At 49.3% G+C, this 22210-nt stretch overlaps 2 protein-coding genes across 13 annotated transcripts in view; both read right to left on the reverse strand.

Moving 5' to 3' along the window:
• Window positions 1-9203, reverse strand: part of ARHGAP40 (Rho GTPase activating protein 40) — a 33298-nt gene extending 24095 nt beyond the window's left edge. For 8 of the 12 annotated variants that reach the window (XM_019750251.3, XM_074317657.2, XM_019750257.3 and 5 more), the window contains exon 1: window positions 8924-9202. In XM_019750251.3, coding sequence (XP_019605810.3) covers window positions 8924-9069 — 146 coding nt within the window. In that variant the 5' untranslated portion in view covers window positions 9070-9202. Of the gene's footprint in view, window positions 1-4353; window positions 4577-8923 lie in introns of those variants that run through there. The other 4 variants (XM_088789129.1, XM_019750254.3, XM_074317656.2 and 1 more) reach the window with 3 other exon arrangements.
• A 5938-nt stretch (window positions 9204-15141) lies between these two features.
• Window positions 15142-21685, reverse strand: ADIG (adipogenin). The gene is made up of 3 exons (XM_019750203.3): window positions 21457-21685; window positions 17634-17766; window positions 15142-15918 (listed from the first exon to the last, which is right to left on the reverse strand). The coding sequence occupies exons 1-2, from the start codon at window positions 21611-21613 to the stop codon at window positions 17648-17650; spliced, it is 276 nt and encodes a 91-aa protein (XP_019605762.2). The 5' UTR covers window positions 21614-21685; the 3' UTR covers window positions 15142-15918; window positions 17634-17647.
• Between the last annotated feature and the right edge of the window lie 525 nt (window positions 21686-22210).

The raw sequence follows: 22210 nt of genomic DNA on the forward strand, positions 1-22210 counted from the left end.
CCATTTACAGATGAGAAGACAGAGGCACACAGAAATTAAGTAACTTGTCCAAGGTGACCAGGCTAGTGAACGGCAGGACTGGACTTTGAACCCAGGAAGTCTGGCTCCAAAGTCCATGTTCTCAACCCCTATGCAACTCTCCCCGCCCCACTGGCCAGAGGTACCATGCGTTGGGAGGGAATACCACCAGCCTGGATTTAGCCCCAGCTCTACCTTTTATCAGCCAAGCTCCCTCTCCCTGTCACACGAGCCACAGGCTGCTCTCACTTCTGACAATACCCTTGTCTCAGAATTATTGGTGGATAACAATCAATGGTGGCAAGACAGACTGAGGTAATTCCCCAACAGGGCGTGCTGGAGGAGAGACAGCTGGTCACTACCGCAGAAATGCCAAGCTTTACTTGGCTGAGGGGGGAACACAAGGGTAGGAAAGGAGCTGGGGACAAAGAGAAAGGAGGGACAGAGGGGGACAAGTTGATTGCCAGCGGAGGCCACCATGGGAGGTGTGTGATGTGACACTCTCTTTTGTCTCCCCTTCAAATATCCAGGAAATCAACATTACCAGCCAATGTTTTAGGAGCTGGGTTGTTTTAGAGGTGATGTGATAAAATGCCGACACCAGCCGCTGGTTAGCTATGGGACAAGGACAGTTGCAGGCTGAATGCTCAGAGGAACCTGGTCACATTCAGTAACAACCCTCCCTGACTTTGAAGAGGGCGCAAGCAAAGGTGCAAGAAGGGAAAAACAAGAGACCTTGGTATCCCTACAGTTTGGTTCCTGGGCTGCAGGAGGAGGCTTTCGGTAGGAACTGAGTTATTTTACAGAGTTTGAAAATGTCTTCCCAACAAAGGGTGCTAAGTGTGCAGCTGGTGTTGTCCCTCTGTCTGTAGGTTAGTACAAAATAAATCAAATTATTGTTTTCAGTTCATTATCCTTCCCTCTGCTGAAGGCCTTTGCCATGTGACTTTTCTGTTCCTCCCACTAGAGGCAGAGGCTACTGTCCTCCCATCCTGCCCCCCCCATCCATTGACTTGGGCTTTGGGCACCTGACGTGTTTTGGCCAATGGAGTGTTAGCAGACATGTGCCTCTGTGGTGGGGCTGGCCCTCTTGCCTCTCCCATCACCACAGGAAGAGTTACCCCTGGATGGCTGAAGCCTGGGTCCCAGGAGGAACATACGTGGCACAGACCAGAGCCCAACAAGCAGGAGGGGCAAGTTCAGCCAGACCCCAGCTTGGGATGGAGCCACCCAGCAGAGCCTAGGCCAGAGCAGCTAACCCTCAGCTGACCACCAGACACATGGCATGAATAACGAGCGTTGCTTCGATAAATAATTGCTATTGAGTTTGGGATCATTTGTTACACAGTGATAGCTGACAGAGACAGTGTATTATTGAACAACCCGAATAGATGGGCCAGAGGAGCAGTGGGCCCACTCTCTCCCGCTTACACTCCTTCCCAAATGCTGAGTGCACAGGCTGCATGCACACTCCATGCCCCACCCTATCCCTAACCCCCAGATGAAACGACACATCAAGCTCTGAGTCAACTGAAAGATGGGAATCAGGCCCCTGAGAGCAGAGGTTGAAAGACAATCTCAGGGCATCCATGTGCTCATGGGTGTGCCAGGGAACGTGTAGGCCCATACTCTTCCAGGAACACGTACATGGTCGTGAATGCTAAGATAATACATGTGGATTGTTTAAGACACTAAATTTGTGGGCTTATGAAAGAGGGTCTCCCCTCCACCACTTTAGGACTTACGAGGAAGTCTGGATTCTCCATGCCCACCTAGGTACCCTCATAAAACTTAGTATATGGCTATGATGTGGAGGGTGCCCCTTTGGATGTAGCATCCTTATGCAGTGCACAACCTGAACACCTGTACACAGCAGCACTACCAGCTCTGAAGCAATCCCTATGGGGATAGGGTGGGGGCAGGGCAGGAATGAGATCATCTAAAAGGCAAATCCTGCATTTGCATTTTTGAGTGTCATCTTAATTGAGCTCCTAAAATCCCTGTAAGGCAACAACTTTCTTCTTAAGACAGGACGGGCTCATTCAGGCAGTGTGCTCATTCTCTGAATTGTTCAGTGACCGTCACCATATTTCTTCCATCCTAATTCCACTAGAGCTGATCTCTGTGTTGTAGAATTTCCAAACCTGACTATTATGTGGTATAGGCAACAAGAATAAAAACGTTTTGAAATATAATCAAGATCATTTAGCTTCCTGAATCAGGTCCGAGGCTGGACCAGGACACAGAGGAAGGCATGGCTGTGGGTGCTCTCGGCAGCTGGTCCAGGTGGGTGGGAGCCAGAGATATATGAGGAGCTGCATTCTACGTGTGGAGACCAGGCGCACAGATTAGTGGTTCTGAACCTGACTGTGTGCTGGAATCACCTAGGCTCCTTTTCAGACCCCCAGTGCCCAGGCAATACCCCAGACCAACGGCCGCAAAAACACTGGAAATGGGACCTGGGCATCAGTTTTGTTTGAAGCGGGCCAGCTGATTGCATTGTGTGGCCAGGGGTTGGGGAACATCGTTACATGGCTGGGGTCCAGAGAATTGCACAGATTTCAAGAGTGGGGTGGGAAAGAATGGGTTGCCTCAGAATTCTCACATGGCACTTCTGGGAGGGGCAGCCTGCATTTCTGAGATGACTGGAGGAGATTAAGCTAGGGCCCTGCCCGTGACCTCTGAGATGACAAAGATTCTCAACCAGAAGATCAGGAGAGGCCAATCTCCATTTGAAGCAGCCACCCCCACTGGATTTTAATACATTTCAAATGGCTTCAAAAGAGATGATAAACCTGGGGCCCTGTCTAAGTGACAACAATGGGATGCAGCTGAGTGGTGATTTTAATAAGCCTCCCGGTTGTATTGGAAGCACCCATCTCATCTACATCTGCTGGGGGGAGGCAGGATGACCCCCTGAGGGTAGAGCAGGTGACTGATGTTTGGAGAAGCAGTGTGGAAGAGTGTCTATGGTAGGCAGAGTACTCCCCTCTCTGTCCCACCAAACAAAAGGTGCCCAGGTGCTAATCCCCAGAACCTGTGAAGATGTTATGTTACACACTAAGGGGGGATTAAGGTTGCAGATGGAATTATGGCTGCTGACCAATGGATGTTGAGATGGGGAGATTATCCTGGATTATCTGGGGTGGGCCCAGCGTAATCACCAGGGTCTTTAAATGGGAGAGAGAGAGGCAGAAGAGTGAAACCCAGAAAAATGACAGCAGCATGAGAAGGACTTGCCAGGCCCTGCTGACTTTGGACATGGAAGGGGACCACAGGGGACCACAGTCTAGGGAAGGCAGGTGGCCTGGAGAAGCTGGACAGTGGGTTCTTCCTTAGAGTCTCCAGAAAGGACCACCATCCTGTCAATACTTTGATTTTAGCCCCGTGAGACCCACTGAGGACTTCTGGCCTCCAGAATGCTAAGACATTACATGTGTATTGTTTAAGACACTAAATTTGTCACGGCAACAATAGGAGACATTTGACACAGTGGGTGAGGGCCCACGCCCTGGAGTCCGACTATCTGGGTCTGGGTCTGTCCTCTTGATGTGTGACCATGAGAAAGTAGCTTAGTGTCCCCTCCCTGACCCTGCAAAAATGGGGGTGATGATGATGATGATAATATACTCAGGATGATGAGGATGAAATCGAGTAATACATGCAAAACATTTGGCCCACGGTAAGGGCTCTAACGAATGCTTGAAAGCAAAACTGTTCCAAACAATGAGCAGCCCACTAACCACCTAAGATGGGCAAACAGCCCCGACAGACAGAGCAGCAGCCAGAGTGGGATGGGGTTAAGGAGAGAAGGCTTCCCGGAGGAGGCAACATTAAAACCCAGTCTTAAAGGAACCTCGGGGAGGGAATGAGATATACAAAGCTCACAGGAAGGGGCAGGTTATTATGCTGGTAAGTACAAAGGAATTTCCCTGGAGCCTGCATTAGGGTTTGATCAGAAGTCAGGAAGAAATAAGGGGTGGTGGGGAACATTTCCTTAAGCAACGTAATATCCAGAAGCCATAACTGAAAAGAGCTGAGGTTTGATTACATCCAAATTTAAAACTTCTGTGTAACAGAAACACTATCAACAAACTAATAAGACCAGTGATCAATTGAAAAGAAACATTTGCAACAAATGATACAGTGTTACTATCTAGTCTACACAAAGAGTTTCTAGAAATCAATAAGGAACAAATTCTTCCCGTCCCCCTCCCCCACCAAAATCCGGTAGAAAAGTAAACAACCACGGAAGATAAAATACAAATACTCAGCATGAAAAGATGTTGACCCTCACATATTATTAGGGAAATACAAATTAAAGCAAATTCTCACCCATCAGATTGGCAAACACCAAAAAGATTTCTCACACCCAGCATAGCGTTAGCAAGTGTCAAGAAAGAGACATTCTCACGTTCTAGGAGGATCTGCTGGCCAACCTGGGTGGAGTCAGGAATTCCTGATGGGAGGGAAGCTGCAGGGGTGGAGAATCCCAGAGTTGTGAGTTGTGAAGGGAGCAGTCTAACCCCTCCGTGTAATTAGAGCCTTCTCCCTGTTTTCCATTGTGAGGCAAGAGAGGAAATCAGAAGCCCTATCAGAAGGGACCTGCCCTTTGTGGGTTGGCTTGTAAGAGTCAGTCAATTCTCTCACCTGCTGGTGAGAGAATTTGCCTGCAAGGGCTTTTTCAGCAAGGCTGCTGCCAGTCCTGGGATGGTAGCACTGAGGTGGCAGTTCAGTGCTGGAGATTATGGACGACTTGATTGTAAGCAACAGCAACCATCAGAATGACACTTATTTTGCAAATAAAGGATCAGACTCAGAGAGGTGGTCAGTGGGATTTGGGGCTCAAATGCAGATCTTTCTGCCACTCCAAGGCGTCAGGAGGCCTGAATTCACTTATCACATGAAAACAAACCTGTACCGCTGGAGTCAGCTCCCAGCACTTTTTGTTGGACCCTGACGTCTGGCACGCGTGGTGCATGCCCTATGTGCCCACAGGGTGCTAAGCCCTTCCCATGCATTCATTTCATTTCATCCTCACCACACGCCCATGCGGCAGGAACTGTCATTTGTAATCATCTTGCAGACAAGGAGAGTAAGGCTCAGAGAGGTTAAGTAACTTCCCCAGAGTCCCACAGCTGGTAAGTGGTGAAGCTGGGCTTCGAGATGCAGGATGTCCTTGTACCACTGATACATTAAAACTGTGTGGGGGTGATCCATTCGGTGCTTGGACTCACATACAGGGGTGTGTGTCTAGAGGCTTAAAGGTATATAATACTTGGAGAAATTGATGGACATTAACCCTAATGGCAGAGACCTCAGAGCTACACATGAGCAAAATATGAGTTTAGGCTGACATTGTAAAAGTGACTTATTCCACAAACTACCTGTGTGCTGTCAGCCAAGTCGCTTAACCCATTGTCGGTGAAAGGAATCTGACTGTTGCACTAGACGTACGTTGGGTCTTCCTGCCTCCCTGTTCTGTCAGACACTCAAGTGAAAAGATGTTGAACGGCACTGATAATAAAAGAAAGGTAAGTTAAAATAAGATACAATTAGCAAAGACTAAAAAGAGCCATAACGTCCAGTCAAGAAGGTCAAGAATATAAGGAAACGAAAGCTGGCCCCCACTTCGTGAGTCTGTAATTGGTACACCCTTTCTAGGAAAACACTTGATGATATGTTTCAAAGTTTTAAATGTATATACCTTTGGACTCAATGCTTCCTATTCTGGGAATTTATCATAAGGATAAGTGCCCGAAGATACGTGTCCAAGACAATGTACTATAGTTTATAAAAGCAACCAAAAAAAGAAAAAAGAAAGAAAAGAAAAGGACCCAACCTATGAGTCCATCACAGGAGGCTAGTTAACGAAAGTCTAGTTTGGTTATAAAATGAATATCAGGCAGCCTTTAAAGAGAAAAATGCAGATCTCTGTATTTCCATGAAAAGATATTATCACGTGGAAAGGGTCAACTACAAAATGCTACAAGTATAGACGTGTTATATACATGTGTTAGAGCACATATGTTTTCCATGTGCATATATGTAAACATATTTATGAAGCACACACTCTTATAGGATTTATACTGAACTGCTCACAATGACTATTTTCGTGGAGTTGGAGGTAGGAGGGGGAAGTGGACTTCACTTGCCACTTTTTTATAGCAATCATGAATTAACAGAAGAGTATCATTCTACTTGGGAGCCAGGTTGGAGGGAATCCCTACAGAGTCATCTTGCTACAGTGGGGTCACTTAAGGAGCCTCCCAAGCCCGGCCTTGCATGATGTTAAGATTCAGTCCCCATGGAGAGCGAACTCTGTGTCCCACTCACTTGATGAAAAGTTCTATTTGAGGGCAATACTGACACGAGTCACCCCTGCTCAGACCTTTCTGATTGACATTTAGTGCATCATCTTGCAGTGGGCCAGTCCTAGGGCTTCTTCCTGGACCAACCTGCCGATAGCCCAAGGGCTCGGAGCACCGCCTTCACCCCCGTGGCCCCATCCCCATCACGGGACTCCACGCAGAGGCAGCGAGCATTTTATTCATTGAGCCAACATTTCGTGGGCACCGACAGTGCACTGGGTGCTAGAGATACAAACAGATATGACTTGGTGTCTGGGAGCTTACGGTCCCACTGGAATGTGTTGAATAAATAAATGACTCACACCGGAGTGACCAGTGAGATGAAGAACTCAGAGGGGAGGCAGGACTGACCTACTGACTTTATGAACCGATACCCGAGCACAGTGGCCTGGAGCAGATAAACCAGCCCTGTGTCAGAGAAGTGGTTTTCACTTTTTTTTGGGGGGGGGGGCAATGGTATCTCTTTTCACTAAACAAAAGAGAGAACGATTATATTGTTGTAAACTCCTTCATAAGTTCAATTTAAAGCATTTATGGATCGTGCCATTTATGTAATTTTGATGGACAAAATAAATATAACACCCTGGGGGTATGCGACGCCTTTACTAGTTTTTCAGTACTCAAAAATAGAGTAAAGATGACATTCCAATAAAAGATGTACACAACTCTGGAGTTTGAAGAACTACTCTTCGGGAAGTTGTGTCATTTTTGTGTGTTTTGTTTTGGTTAAAGTAACAAAGGGACTGCAGCAAAATTCATCCAGTAAGTATTGAGCACATTCAGTGGGTCAGGTACTTTTATAGTGAATTCAGTATTAGTGGCCTTGGGAACCAAGAGATTAAGGGAGGGTAGGAAGAGGTCAGGGGAACAGCACTGATAGACAGGTATGTAGGTTGGTAGATGGAGAGATAGATGACAGACAGACAGACAGATAGATAAACAGACATGCATGTCTTTGGCTTATTAAGATCGATTCTCAATAAAATCACATGTCCTGAGTAAGTCCACCTGGGATGGGACAGAGCCCCCCACACATAGGAGTTCAGTGAATTTGCTGTATGAATGAAATGATCTCCCTGAGCCCCCCACACCCGGCCCCTTCCCTGGGCCTAGAAGTTGTTCCCACATCAGGGAGAGCTGTGGGCTCAGTTGTTCGAGGATCAGGATTTCCTACTCCCCGAATCTGCTCTCCACATACAGGCCACAGTCAGTCCGCAGGTCCTGGGTGGAAATGACTGGGGCCAGAGGCAGGTTCTCTGCTGTGGGCGTGTTCTGAGCTAGAACATTTTTGGAGGGCGATTGGGCAGGCTCTTTCATGATTCTAATTGTTCCTTTTAAACCTGCAATTACCCTTCTAGGAATAAGTTTTACTCGCACAAATCCCCAAAGATGTTCATTGAAGGATTGCTTGGAATTGTTCAATATTGGAACCAATCTAAATGCCCGTTAGCGAGGACATTAACTGGTTCAAATTAACCAAAGGACATCCATAAAGCTGGATTCTGGGAGACCATGTAAAATGAATGAGTTAGATCTTTATGTGACGCGTAAAGATGTCCATTATGATAATTAAGAGACCAAAGGAAGCCTGGAAGCACACGGGTAACACGATCCTATTTGAAGCATAGGTGTATGTACATCAAAAAGTTCTCCCCAGGTATATGCCAAAACTTGAACCTCAGTGAGTTTGGGGGAATAGGCATAGATACTTCTGCACTGTTTGAATGTCTATAATAATCCTATTGTAATAGGCTGAAATCATACACGGGGAGAAATGACTTCTAAAAAATTCTGGTCTGGCTGTCAGAGGCACACTGAGCAGGAAGGGAGGGGTGTCAGTTGTCAGCCCAGGTGACTGACCACACAGCCACAGTGACCCAGCTAAGACTCCGTGGCTTAAGGTCCTGAGTCCTGAACCACAAATAACCCCTGGGGTCCCTAATACTCTCTACCTCCAGAGGAAGGGGAAACAGCACATATTGAGTGGCACTCACATCTCTAAGAATAAGAAAACCAGGGGCCCCTGCGGGAGGCCAGGAGCAGGAGCCCAGGGTAGGTTGTGTCCCAGAAAATTCTGGGCTTGGGGTCCCAGGGACCAAGGTTTGAAACGCACCTCTACCACTTGGGCCATTTACTTGATGTCTCGGGGCTTCTGTTTCCTCATCTGTAGGACGGGAGGGGAGTTGTTGTCTCAGAAAAGTAACTGATGTAAGAACCGAGAGGACATACACCCCAGCACAATTTTCTGACATATATAAACCTGTACTTGTGAAATAGGATCACACTCCCCATGTGCTTCTAGGTTTCCTTTGATCCCTTACTAAATGTTACAGACATCGTTACAGCAACATACAGAAACAATAACAATGAGATCTAACTCATTCATTTTAATAGTCTCCCAGAATCCAACTGTGTGGATGTCCTTTGGTTAATTTGAACCAGGAGGTCCTCACCTCAGTCCCCTTGCTCTTCAGCCTTGACCCTGAGATACCAGTGACCCAAACCTCCCCCACCCCCTCCTGTGATTCCTGTACCTGCAGCCTGGGTCAGTCCAGCGCCGGGCACAGCGCCCCGGCTGCCTGACGATGTGGGCCCGTGGGATCCGGGGACACGGTGAGGCCAGGGACACCGGGGCCAGCCTCTCCATCTGGGCTGCGAGGAGAAGGGCAGGCTCTGCCATGGGCTGGCACCCTCGCAGCTCCTGGGTCAGCAGCCGCGCTGCCACTGCTGCTGTGGGGCTGACTCAATCCGTAGTGTGAACAGGAGGAGGATTGCTGGGGCTCTGGCACGCCCAGCGCTCAGACACCCCCACACCGGGACAGGTATCCAACCTCCTCCTGGCAGGGCTGGCTCAGCCAGTGCCACCTACAGGCAGATATGCGCGCGCACGCGGACACACACACACACACACACACACACGCACACACACACCTGAGCCCAGCTCACCTACCAGCGCTGCGAAGGTAAAGTGGAAATGGCACCTTTAAAAAAACAGTCATGGGGGCCGCCCGGTGGCTCAGGTGGTTGGAGCTCCGTGTTCCTAATGCTTAAGTCTGCCGGTTCGATTCCCACATGGGCCAGTGGGCTCTCAACCACAAGGTTGTCAGTTTGATTCCTCGAGTCCCGCAAGGGATGGTGGGCTGTGCCCCCTGCAACTAACAACGGCAACTGGACCTGGAGGTGAGCTGCGCCCTCCACAACTAAGACTGAAAGGACAACTTGAAGCTGAACGGCACCCTCCACAACTAAGATTGAAAGGACAACAACTTGACTTGGAAAAAAGTCCTGGAAGTACACACTGTTCCCCAATAAAGTCCTGTTCCCCTTCCCCAATTAAAAAAAGAAATACAGTCATGGAATGATTGGAATTGCCATTATTATTACCTACAGACATCCAATTTTAAAGAAAACTGCATTCATAAAGTACCTGGCCACTGTGGATGGAGAAAAGAATTCATGCACCAAATAGTCACAGGGATGTGACGTACAATACGGGGAACAGAGTCAATAATGTAAGAACTATGGAGGGTGCCAGGTGGGTACTAGAATTATCAGGGGGATCACTTCATCAGTTATATAAATGCCTAACCATTGTGCTGCACACCTGAAACTAATATAAAATAATACTGACTGTCCAATAATATTGACTGTCAACTATAACTAATATATCGTCACGGGATATAAAGTACAGCATAGGGAATACAGTCAGTGGTATTGTAATAGTTATGTACGGTATCAGATGGGTAGTAGGCTTGTTGGGTTTATCATTTTGTGAGGTGTGTAAATGTCTAATCACTATCTTGTTTTGTGCACCTGAAACTAATAAAAAAAAAAAAGAAAGAAAAAAGAATCCATGACCCAGGGTTCTTCACCCTGCCTTGGACACACCCTCTGTGCTTTTGAACAGGTCACTCGCCTTCTCTGAGACTTGATTTTCTCCTCTGTGAGATGGGGGTGGTGATTTGCCAGGAAACAGAAAAGCGAGCCAGCAGGAGTGTGTTGAGAGTGTGAAAAGGCAGGTCGTGGGTGGGGGGAAGGAGAATGCTAAGGGAGCAGAAAATAGGAGTGGCCCAATGTGGGGAGTCTGGAAGGGCCTCCCTGGGAATTGACATTTAGCCTGGAACGTGAAGGAGTAGGAATGAGGAAGGGACATTGCTCCTGGCTTCTCTAGCTTCTGTCCTACTCCCGTATCCGTTGTGGGCCAGGAGTCCCTCCCCTTGCTCTCTGGCCAGGACAGACTGTCGTGGTCCTCCCTGGATTGCCCTGGCCCGCTCTGCCCTAGTCTAAGGCTCTGGGTATCAGTGACGTCCCAGCAGCATATTTGCCCTTCCACTGAGAAGAGCAGCCCCAAGGTGCTCCGCGAGGAGGGGTCCAAGTCCACGGGAGTCCGATAACTGGTAATTGCCCCCCTGCAGCCACAGTGCCTAGGACGATGTATAGTCCTGGCATCAAATGAGTGGAAGGGGCCCCCAGGACAAAGGGCCCTCAGGAGCCCCAGATCTCAGGAGGCCATCACTGGGTCTTACATGCAGATTGGGGCTGTGCAGCTCATTGACTGTGCACTTTTCCCAAGCCTCCTCCTGAGGAGGAGATTCTGGAAACACACCACCAGAAGGCCAGGTGTCTGGGGGTCCCATTGGTATAGAGGCCTTCCCTCCCAAAATATGAGTTGAAGTAGCAGCAAAAGTGCGCGAGAAAGTACTTTGGCAGGCATGAGAAGCTTTGTGTGGAAAATATGATAGATGCATAATAAAGGTTGCATGGATGGATGAATGGATGATGGATGGATGGATGGATGGATGGATGGATGAAGGGTAGATGGATAGATGGATAGGTGGAAGAGTGAATATCTGTGTACATGAATGTGTGAGCATGAGTGAGTGAATGAGTGAGTGAGTGAATGAGTGAGTGAGTGAATGAATGAATGAAATAATGAGCCATTAGATGAATGGGTTGATAAGTAAATGAATGAATGCACAAATAGATGCTTGAGTGTGTCAACACGTTAGTACCTAAGCAAATAAACTTCTAATCCAGACCAGAAAATCTACCTTAGATGTAGGGAACCCTTAGAAAGACAGCACGAGGAAGAGAGAGTGGCCTGGCCTTGAGTGAGTTGCACTTTCAGGCTTCTTTAAGGAAGTACCACCTCTTGGCTTCCTGGAGAGCCGTGCGTACTGAGAATGAAGTGAAGCGTGTCCACGCTCTAGACAACATTCCTCAGGGCTGGCTGGGTCCCAGCCCCGGAGTATCGGCCAGGCCGGTTAGGTTGCGGTGGAGTGACTCAGACATGGCAGCCCTGCACCCAGGCAGCCTGCCATCCATCCCACCCACCCACTGTCGTCAAGAGCATTCCATGCCTCGCAGACCCAGAAAGCACCCCAGGGCAATGTGCTGTGTGCTCAGCATTTCCTCCCTGCTTTTCTATCCCTCCCACTCCCCACTCTAGCGCTGTCCTACCCTGTGTGATGTAGTGGAGCCCTGTAGGCCTGGCATTGATACTCAGCTCTGCCACTTAGGCTGTGTGACCTCAGGCAAGTGCCTTAACCTCTCTGAGTCCCAGCTGCCTCATCATTTCAATGAAAATCTTGCTGGTCTCCAGGGGTAGTTGTGAGAGTTCAGAGTGATAATACACACCCAGCACCTAATTTCTAGGTGCTCAACTTTTTTCTTTTGGCAACAGTTTATGGAGCGTTGATACAGTGCCAGCCAAGCACTGTGCTCAGAGATTTATGTGTGTTACAACATTCAGTCCTTGAATGGCGTCCCACCAGAATTATATGTGGAAGTCCTAACCACCAGGACTTCACAATATGACCTTCATCTGAAAATAGGGTCTCAACAGAGGTGAGCAAGTTAAACTGTTGTCCTTATGTTGGGCCCAATCCAACGACTGATCCTTAGGAAAAGGGGAAATTTGGACACAAATAAATATGAGATCAATTAAGATCCCGAACTCTTCCTAGAAAAAGTGCTACAGACCTCATTGCTGAATATCACTACGGTCACCTTCGAAGTACTCCCCTTGGGAAGCTATGCACCGATGCCAGTGCCTAGTCCACTCTTCAAAGCAATTTTGGAACTCTTTTTCTGGAATGGCCATCGGAGCTGTCATTTTATTACCCTTGATGTCCTGAATGTCATCACACTGTCTTTTCAATATTTCCTTTATCTTCAGGTAGAGAAAGAAGTCAGTAGGGGCCAGATCAGGTGAGTAGGGAGGGTGTTCCAATACAGTTATTTGTTTACTGGCTAAAAACTCCCTCACAGACAGTGCCGTGTGAGCTGGTGCATTGTCGTGATGCAAGAGCCATGAATTGTTGGTGAAATGGTCAGGTCGTCTAACTTTTTCCTGCAGCATTTTCAGCACTTCCAAATAGTAACCTTGGTTAACTGTTTGTCCAGTTGGTACAAATTCATAATGAATAATCCCTCTGATATCAAAAAAGGTTAGCAACATCGTTGCAACAAGTTCGCGAACTTAATGGTAAGACCTCATGTGTGCAGAGGGAAGATGAAGAGACACACAGGGAGAAGTCCTATGAAGATGGAGGCAGAGATCGGAGTGATGTGGCCACAAGTCAAGGGACATCTGGAGCTGCCACAGCTGGAAGGGGCAAGCAAGCTTTCTTCCCCTGCAGGTTCAGAGGGGGCCTGACCCTGCCAGCACCTTGATTCCGGACTTCTAGTCTCTAGAGCTGGGAGACACTAAATTTCTGTTTGTTCTAAGCCTCCCAGTTTGTAACCCTTTCTTTGTGGCAGCCACAGGAAACTAACACATAGGGGATTGGTGCCATTTTGCTGGTAGTGACACTAAGGTTTGAAGGGATGATGGTGGAAAGGGAGGGGCTTGTACTTGGGATTAAGTGTGGGCCTGGGAGATGTGTGGTGACGAGTGTTCCAGAGACTGTTGGTTGGACCCTGTGTCTCCGATGGCCCCTGCAGTGCCCCTACCTTACGCTGGTGACTGTCCTCCCAACCCCCGAGTCCCTGGGTCTGGGGAGACAGGTACACTTACTGTTCTCAGCTTACTTGTGTTTACTGGAAACATGAACAGCACAACCTTAAGCTGCAGCATTGCAGTCCAGGAAGAGCCAGGAATACTATGTGACTCCTGAGAAACATGCCCCCGTTAAAGAGTGAGAAAAATAGGCCGCTTCTGGGCTAGGTGACTTTGGGCAAGTTACTTAACTTCTATGACCCTAAGTTTCCTCATCTGAAACTGGAACTATGACCAACCTCACAAGGTTGTTGTGAAGAGCGAATAAGAAACCATGTGGGAAGCACTTTGCACTGGACCAGGCCCTCGGCCATGGCTGTTATAATAGAGATGCGGTCTCTCAGGGAGCCTATCACTAGAGGGTCACTGGGTGTGTTTACTAGACACACACACACACACACACACACACACACACACACACACACACACGCACGCACACAGTGTGCTGCCTAACAGGACAAAATGCCAGCCAGGAAGCTTCAGTCCACACCCTCTGAGACCCAGGGTCTCAACCCCCTCCCCGCCCTCAAAGCAGGAGGGCATCTCCCCACAGCCCGCACCATCTGCTCATCCAGAGCCGCTTACCTGCCAGGGACCCCGAGGAGCTGTCTCCCCTGCTTTCTGCCAGGTTCTCCCAGGGGCACAACCTAACGTCCTCCTGCAGAGCCGGGGCCCACCCTCCCTCAGGGGTTCCCTCAGGGGTCCGAGCTCCCCGAGGCTCCTCTGTCCCCTCCAGAGCGGCTGGGGCCTGGGAGAGGTGGTGACTCACCGGGCTTTTCTAGATCCGCATGGAGGCTGAACACCCCACAGCCCTTGACAGCACAGGGGGCAGTGGCCAGCTGAGCCACCAGGGGACTCCATGGAGCAGGGAGGTTGGAGAAAATGCCAGACAAAGCCAGGAAGAAGCTTTGGCCTGTAGGGGAGGTGTGTTACCAAAAGCTCTCAGGAAAACAACATTGACAAAAGCTCATCGTCCAGAACAAAGCATGTGTAGAGAAAGGAGTGTGTGTGTGTGCTCGCGCGCGCAGTGGGGCAAAGGCCTGGAAAAACAGGCACTTTTAGCTACACTCTTGGTCCACCTTTTGATAAGACAACTTGGCAATATATACAAAATGTGAATGCATAGATCTTATATTTAAGAATTCCTCGTTTCAGAATTTATCCCGTAGATAGAAGCATACTTGTGTGCAAAAATATAAGTTCAAGGGTGTTTGCTGCAGCAGCATGGATGATAAGAACAGAAACCTCGTCCAGAAAATTCAGTAGGGCTCAGATCCCAAACGGGAGCTCTTTCACCCACCTGGAACTCAGACTTTAGCCAGGAGCCATAGACGGCTTTGAGCAGGTGGAGGGACATGTCCTGAGCGTGCTTTCGATGGATTGTTCAGACTATCAGGGAAGAAAGAGCAGAGCCCAGAAGACCAAAGTCTGGGAGACCAGCTAACAATTCAGGCTTCATTCTTTCTCCTTTGGACAGTTTAAAAGCCTTGTGGTGGCTGGTGGGATGTGGGGTGAGACAGAAAGAGGGGACGAAGGTGATACCCAGTAATACCTGGGAGGGCCCATCCCCTTCTCCAGACCATCCAATCTGCTGCCTCTGAGTAACCAGTGGGGTGAAAGGACAGGTTGGGATTTCTTCAAAGTGCACCCCTAATGACTCCCCCAACACCCCAACCTGGAGAAGAATTGGTGTAGCAGCTCGGGGCCGAGCTCTAGAGTCACCGGGCCTACATCCAAACCCCAACACCACTATTGTGATTCAACAAGTTTATTGACTGCTCCGTGCCTCGGTTTCCCCATCTACAAAACAGGGATAACCAAAGACCCTACCGCATAGAATTCTTGTGAGGGTTAAAAACAAGAATGTGTGTAAAAGCGCCACCCAGAACAGCGCCAGGGGCACAGCAAGCACTCGTTAAACATGAGCTCTGCTTAGCACAACTAGGCATGTGGGAGACGCCTGTAGAAATTTATAAAATCAATGTTCGTTCTAATATTAAAATCAACCTGAAGGCTAATCAAGGTGTGTGAGTCTGATAGTAGAGCAAGATCCCCCAGCCTTCGGAACAGATGGGAAGGAGGGTCAGGGATTCCCAAGGGGGTTGGCGATGGCTCAGATTGGTGCCAGGGCTGGGGCTGGGCTCAGGCCCCACAGTTTGTTGAAAGAATGGACTTGGCCAGGCCCAGCACCTTTGTCAGGGGTCTCCTGAACACAGGAAGCCTCTGGTTTCTTTACTATGGACCCACACCCTCTGGCCCAGCCCTGTCCTAGGATCGCCTCTGAATGGAGTCGGCCATCTTTCCCCTGTGTGCCGGCTTAGACCATCTTTACAGACTTGGGCTCCTCCCTGGGGGCCTGGGGGCATCGTCTGTAATGGAGAATAGCTGGTCCTCCGGAGGCATTCGTGTGTCCATCGGTGGGGGTCCCAGGGAAGCACCTCACTCGCCAAAGTCCTCTTCCCTCCCCAGCGAGTCTCTCCCATCCACTTCGACCATTGCCACTGCCCAGCTGACTCCAGGGAAAGCAAGCTGGGAACAAATGCAGGTTGGGTTAGGGATGACAATGGAATGCGAGTAAGAAAGGGATAGATACATGATGGGAGTGGAAAGGGCTCTATACAAATGGAGCAGGGTCCCTGAGCAGAGTTCAGACATCTCTCTTTCTTATCCTCCTAATTGTACACAAACAGGACAGGATACATAATTTGTGGGGCCCATAAAAAAATGAACACATGGGGCCCCTTGTTCAAAAATTAAGAATTTTAAGACAGTAACAGCAGAGCATTACAGCAAGCACAGGCTCTCCCGAACATGGGACCTGGTGGGGCCACACAAGTCACACCCTGTGAAATCAGCCCCGTAAACAGAACTCTGAGTGCATGCATGTGTGTGTGTGTGTGTGTGTGTGTGTGTGTTTCTGGGGAAAGAACCCTCAGCTGTCAAGGTTGTGACCCAGAAAGGCTAAGAATCACTGTGACAGAGTAAGTGAGGGCCCCTGCTTCTCACTCCCACCTCCTTCCTCCCCTCAGACAGGCTGGGGCTCCACGTTGTGACCCCCAGGGAGCAGAGTAGGGGTTTAGTGACACGTTGATGGAGCAGACTTCAGAGCAGGCCGGGCTGTGGTGGCTGTGGGGACAGAGACAAACGGACATGTGAGAGATGGCGGGTGGGCAGGAGTGGATGGGATGAGAGAAAAAGAAAGGCATGAATCTGCCCCCAGGTGTGTGGCTCCAGCAGCTGGACCAATCGATGGTGATTCTGTACATGGAGATGGAGAAAGGCTGGCAGAAGATCACGTGTGGTGTTTTGCTTTGTTGGGTAGCAAAGGGGATACAAAAAAAAATAAAAAAAATCCCGTTCTGGCCACGAAAAGGTGTCAAGCAGACAGACACTATAGCTCAGAAGGAGGATGAGAGCGAGATCCACACAGTTGGGTCAATGGCTTAGAGGCGGCATTTTGCCTCATTGGAAGGGGTGAGGTCTCCTAGCTGTGCAATGGGACCTCTGTGACTCTGGGCAAATGACTTAACTGCACTGCCACTCTGCACTCTCATTTGTAAAACGGAGGTAAGAATAATATCCTCTTTGTAGGATTTCATATATGAGCTTGTGGAAGGGAAATGCTCAGCATGGGCCCTGGTACCTCCTAAGCACTCAGTGAGTGTCAGCTATTATTATTATTATTATTATTAATTATTGTTGTTATTCCTTCTCAAATATCTACTAAGCCCCCACTGTGGATCAGGCATTGCTGTGGGTACATGTCAGAAGGTGATAAGTGTTATCTATGGCATAAGGAAAAAGAGAGCATAAGGGGGTCATGGAGCCGGGGAGAGATGGTAATATTAAAGAGGGTGGTCAGGTCACTTTGCTCAAAAGTGAATTTGAGCAAAACCCGAGAGGTGAGGGAATGCACCAAGTGGATGCCTGGGGGAGAAAGGTTCCAGGCAGAGGGAACAGCCAGTGCAAAGTCCATAAGGAGAGTTGTGAGACATGAGGTCAAGGAGTAAAGGGTAGGGGGAACTTTGTAAGAAAAGTCTTCACAGCAGAGGTGGCTGGTCCTCCAACCTGGCAAAAGCAGATCTCCAACCCAATGAGGCAGAAGGTTCTTGGACATGGCAGAGATGGCAAGCTCTCCAATATGGTGAAAGGAACCAGCTCTCCATGTGGCAGCCGCCCAAGGCTGGGGGTAGGTTCTGAGGCTTCCCTCCTCCCCTAACCCCACTTCCCTAGAAGGGCCTCACCTGGCATAACATGCTCACCAGCCGGGCCTCTCCTCCTTTTGGCTTTGGCGTGTCTTGTCATGATGAAACTCGGCTGGGCCTTTGTTCCAGGACTCCCAATCAAAGCATAAATCTGAGTCATTTTCCCCTGAATCTGTGGAGGTATAAGACAAGGCCTCCTGGGTGCTCACATCTTGTCTCCTACCCCTGACGCAAAAGGAGCCCCCATCGGGCCTAGGCATCCCTGCAGCTTTGCCTGAGGCCAGGTCACCATGGCAGAATCATGACATATGGGACAGCTCAGACCTCAGGAAGACGTCAGGGCCTTGAATGTGACCAGGGATCAGAAAGAAGGTTGTCCTGTGGCTCAGAAAGTGGCCGTATCCACCTAGTAAACAAGGAAGGACCCTAGAGGCGAACAAATTACCTGCCTGTATTAGGAGTGGTCCAGAGCATGCACTGAGGAGACACAAACCCGACCATCCATTTGTCCACCAGTCCCTTCATTAACAAATATCTGAATACGTATGTACCATGACTTCCACTGCAGCATTGTTTTGTGGTAACACACACACAAGCAATAGAACACCCTGGGAACCATGGGTGTGTGTGTCCATCATAAGAAGTCTGGTTGACTGAAATCTGGCAGACTCCCACCAAATGGAGACCTGGCACATCCATCCAATGGGATGTCATGAAGCTGTGAAAACTACTGCATTAGGCCTGTATCTTTCTACCTGCAGGACACCTATGATGCACTGTAAGCAAGTCGCAGAGAAATGTATATGGTAGAACACTCCCTCCCCCGTATTTTGGGGAAACCTACACGTGTCATTAGAGATACATGAGCTTGCTAACATGGCTTACCCTGGGAAGGCAACATGAGAAAGGAGATGGGGCAGGGAGATTATTATTTTTCTTACTACATATACTCCTGTTTCACTGATTGCAGAGAAGTAAAGGAAGCTGAAGAGAGCCCTCAGACTGTAGACCAAGAGCAGGAGACAGAAGAGGCTGAGCCTCAGTGCCCTCATCTGTAAAATGGGCATAACCCTCTCCTGTGATGAGGGTTAACTTCATCAGAAATAAGACATGTAAGATGGATGATCCACAATGTTGGCTCATTACCATGAGTTAAAAATCAGCGTGATGGCTTAAAGTGTCTGTTGCTCACTAGACACAGTGATTGTCTTCTGAACACGTACTATGTGCTAAGTGTTTCACATGCATTTTCTCATTTAATCCTCTTTACAACTTCCTGAAGGTGATTGCTGTTGTTATTCACATTCTATAATGAGGAAAGCTCAGAAAGGTGAAATGTTGGGTCTCACAGCTAGAAAATGATCTGCTGGACTCAAATCCGCCTCCCACGCCACAGGCCGGGGTGGTTCCATCGGTGAGCCTGTTAGAAGGCAGGGAACTCAAAGGCAGCTTTGAAATTAACAACTTGCTCCAAGGACCAGCATGAGAGATGGGTAGGACCCTCAACAGGCATGGCCTCTGGTGCCACTTCTCTGTCTCAGCCCTAATTCCATGTCTTTGGAGATTTCTCTTCTTCTTTCTGTCAATTACTTTCAAATCACAAAGGAAATGTCCTCAGTACAGTATCTTCCCCTTGAAGGGCATGTGTGGCTTCGTCCTCTCTCCCCATGTCATGGTCGGGGATTGATGTTGTCCCCACGGCCAGCTTCTCCAGGGCTCAGCTGTCCACGACCTTTTCTTGCCTTAGTGCCCACTCACCAGGCAGCTCCCTTCTCTTCCCCACTTGCTCCTCTCTTGACTTGGGAAATCGTGTCCTCATGGGCCACGTGGCACTCGCTGCTCAACTCTGCCTCCTGGGCCCTGAAAATGCCCTGCTGAGCCAGGCTGGGGGTTGGGGGTTGGGGGGGAGGGGCAATCAGAGCTACTCTTGTCTGTTTTTCATACTGGTTTCCAGGCCAAACTGACTCCAATAAAAAGATCCACAGCAGACTAGAAAGCCACAGGCTAGGGTGTCGCAAGCCCCAACCCCCCTCAAACCCTGGCAGGCCCACACCCTGGGTTGGGGCCAGTTCCTAGCACAAAGACAGAACAGATGCAATAATACTTAGAGTTCCAAGAAGACAGGGAAGCTGAGTGAGGGTTGCTTACCTCACTTTAAGGACGGTTTCTGGTCATTGCAAAATTAACAGAAGGACTCATTTCTTAGTGCCACGTGAGATGTCGGTGGGTAAACAGCCTCTCAGGGCAGGGCAGCTTGTGGATGGCTTTAGAGCGGGGCCTCCAAGGAGAATGACTTGGAGAGTAGTGCATTAGACCTTAGGTACAGTGCACCCCCTTCCAGAGGAGCCATCCAAAGCCACTCCTAGGCTTCCTTCTACCTTGATGAAACTGATACTGACTGGATATTTCTCAGCCTATAAGCACCTACTATGTGCCACATGTATACACATACTGTGTGCATCTCTCCACAGCCCCAAAGGTAGGGGACCATTATTATCTCCATTTGGTAGATGAGAAAACTAAGGCTCAGGGAGGATCTGCCCAACGTCGCACAGCTGGTAGGTGGCAGAGCCAGGATTTGACACCAGACGATTGGTACTCGTAACTACTTCATAAATGAGTGACCTTGGACGGGTTGCTTCTCTGAGCCTCGGTTTTCTCAGTTGTACCATAAGGATTACTTCACAGGTTATCCTGAAGACTAAATGAAACGATTCGCATCAAGTATTTAGCACAAGGCCTAGCACACAGCGTTCAAAAAAGCTTAGCTGTTATTATGAACTCTTAAGGGGCAAGGCTGAAATCGGGGCTCAAGGCTCCTAGACTCCAGACAGACGGCTTTTATAGCCACTATATAGACAAGTGCTGTTTCACCATCCATTGGTCTGACACCCGAGATGTGCCCCTCAGGGAGGGCTGGGGTCCACCCTGGGAATGAGGAGATCATACTTTAAACCAGCATTTTCTGGAAGCTCTCGCCAGGAACTCCTAATAATTACACCATTACCAGCCCCCACATTTGAGTATGGGGCAGGTTGGTGGGGGAACTGCTCATCCTGTCTCAATGCTATCTGACCAGACGTGGCAGCACACTCAGGACCATCCCTGCCCAGTTGGCCAAAGGTCATGGGCTGGGAGGTCAAGCAGTCCCCAGGAAGAGGTCCAGGGAGACCGGACGCCTGACAGAAGTGTCAGTCCTGCCACGTGGCCAGGCTGCATCCTTGCCCACAGGACCCCAGCTTCCCTCGTGGTCAGCTCCACCTGCCTCCTGCTTCTCTTGGTGGCATGCTGAGCTCAGGACGAGTATCAGCCAGGTGCAGTGATCCTGTGTCCCAGAGAAACCCAGATCGTCCCTGATGTGTGGTCTGGGCAGAAAACAGTGTGTCACTGGGCCCCTGATAAATACCTAAGGCTGCCATACCCCGTTGAGCAAGTTGTTTATTGCACAAAAGCATGGAGCTAAAGGGGTGAGAAGGACTGAAATCCAGCCCCTGCTCTGCTCGGAGCCTTGTGCCCTGGCTGCATTCACAGGAGGCGGCACCGTTTACTAATTCATCAGCCCAGAGGGGCCACCTCTTTCTGAGGACCCCTGCTAACACCAAAGACCTTACGTGCTAGCAGTGGCCCTAAGGGGACACATACATGCACACATATGTATTGCTTCCCAGTCAAACTTGGGGATTCACTCTCGGACTCTTGGTTAAGAAACTTTAAACTACCAAGTCAGTCCTTTTCTCTTTCAGGTGACCACCTGCCAACTGTGAGGCAGCTGTGAAAAGGCCTGAAGGAAGCCTCTCTCTCTGCAGTGGTTTCAGAGCCCCCAGCCCAGCCCCAGGATTAGGACCCTGCCTGGGCAGCTCACCTTGGCTGAGCAAGAAGTGAAACCAGACAATCAGCAAGGACAGCAGCAAGCTCACGGGCAGGCAGAGCCAGAACACCAGGAAAGAAAACGTGAGGTCGTTCACCAGCGGTACCAGAGGATACTTCATGGCGTGTGTGTGCCTAAGCCGGGCCAGCATGGGCTGGGCTGGCAGGGTTGCCCTGGGGACCTGGTGGGCTGGGCCACGCTCTGCTCTCAGCCCAATTGTGACTGAGCTGGCGACGTAACAGGGAAGTCACAGTGTCCTTCAGGTGAAGGGAGAGCTGTTTTGGACAGGAGCCGGGGCAGTGAGAAGCAAAGCCTGGGTTTGGAGCCCTGCTAAGGGGCTACTGGGTTCATGTGCCACCTCCCCGATCCAGTTGTAGGATAGAAATAATCCTTACCTCACCAAGCTGCTAAACGTTAGAAAAAAAAGTGCTGAAATAAACACTGCCCCCAGGTGGGTGTTCAGATGTCTGAAGTCTCAGATTCCTCCAGGAGCCAGCCAGATCTCTGGTTCTGAAATTCTGGCTACACATGCCCACATTTACTGTGTGGGAATGTGCAGACTGGATGGGGCTCAGTGCCTCTAAAGTGGGCAGATGTCAGCTCCAGCCAAGAACTGAGATGCGGGAAATGCAGGGCCAGTGTTGCCAGCTCTCCTGACTTTTGCAAGAGAGCCCCCAAATCTGGATTTTGATGTGAAATCTCCCAATTTAACAATGTTGAATCAAACGTAAAACATTGTTAAACAAGT

This window comes from Rhinolophus sinicus, chromosome 13 (assembly GCF_057876585.1).
Source record: "Rhinolophus sinicus isolate RSI-liver-muscle chromosome 13, RSI-T2T, whole genome shotgun sequence".
In the NCBI taxonomy this organism is placed as follows: Eukaryota; Metazoa; Chordata; class Mammalia; order Chiroptera; family Rhinolophidae; genus Rhinolophus; species Rhinolophus sinicus.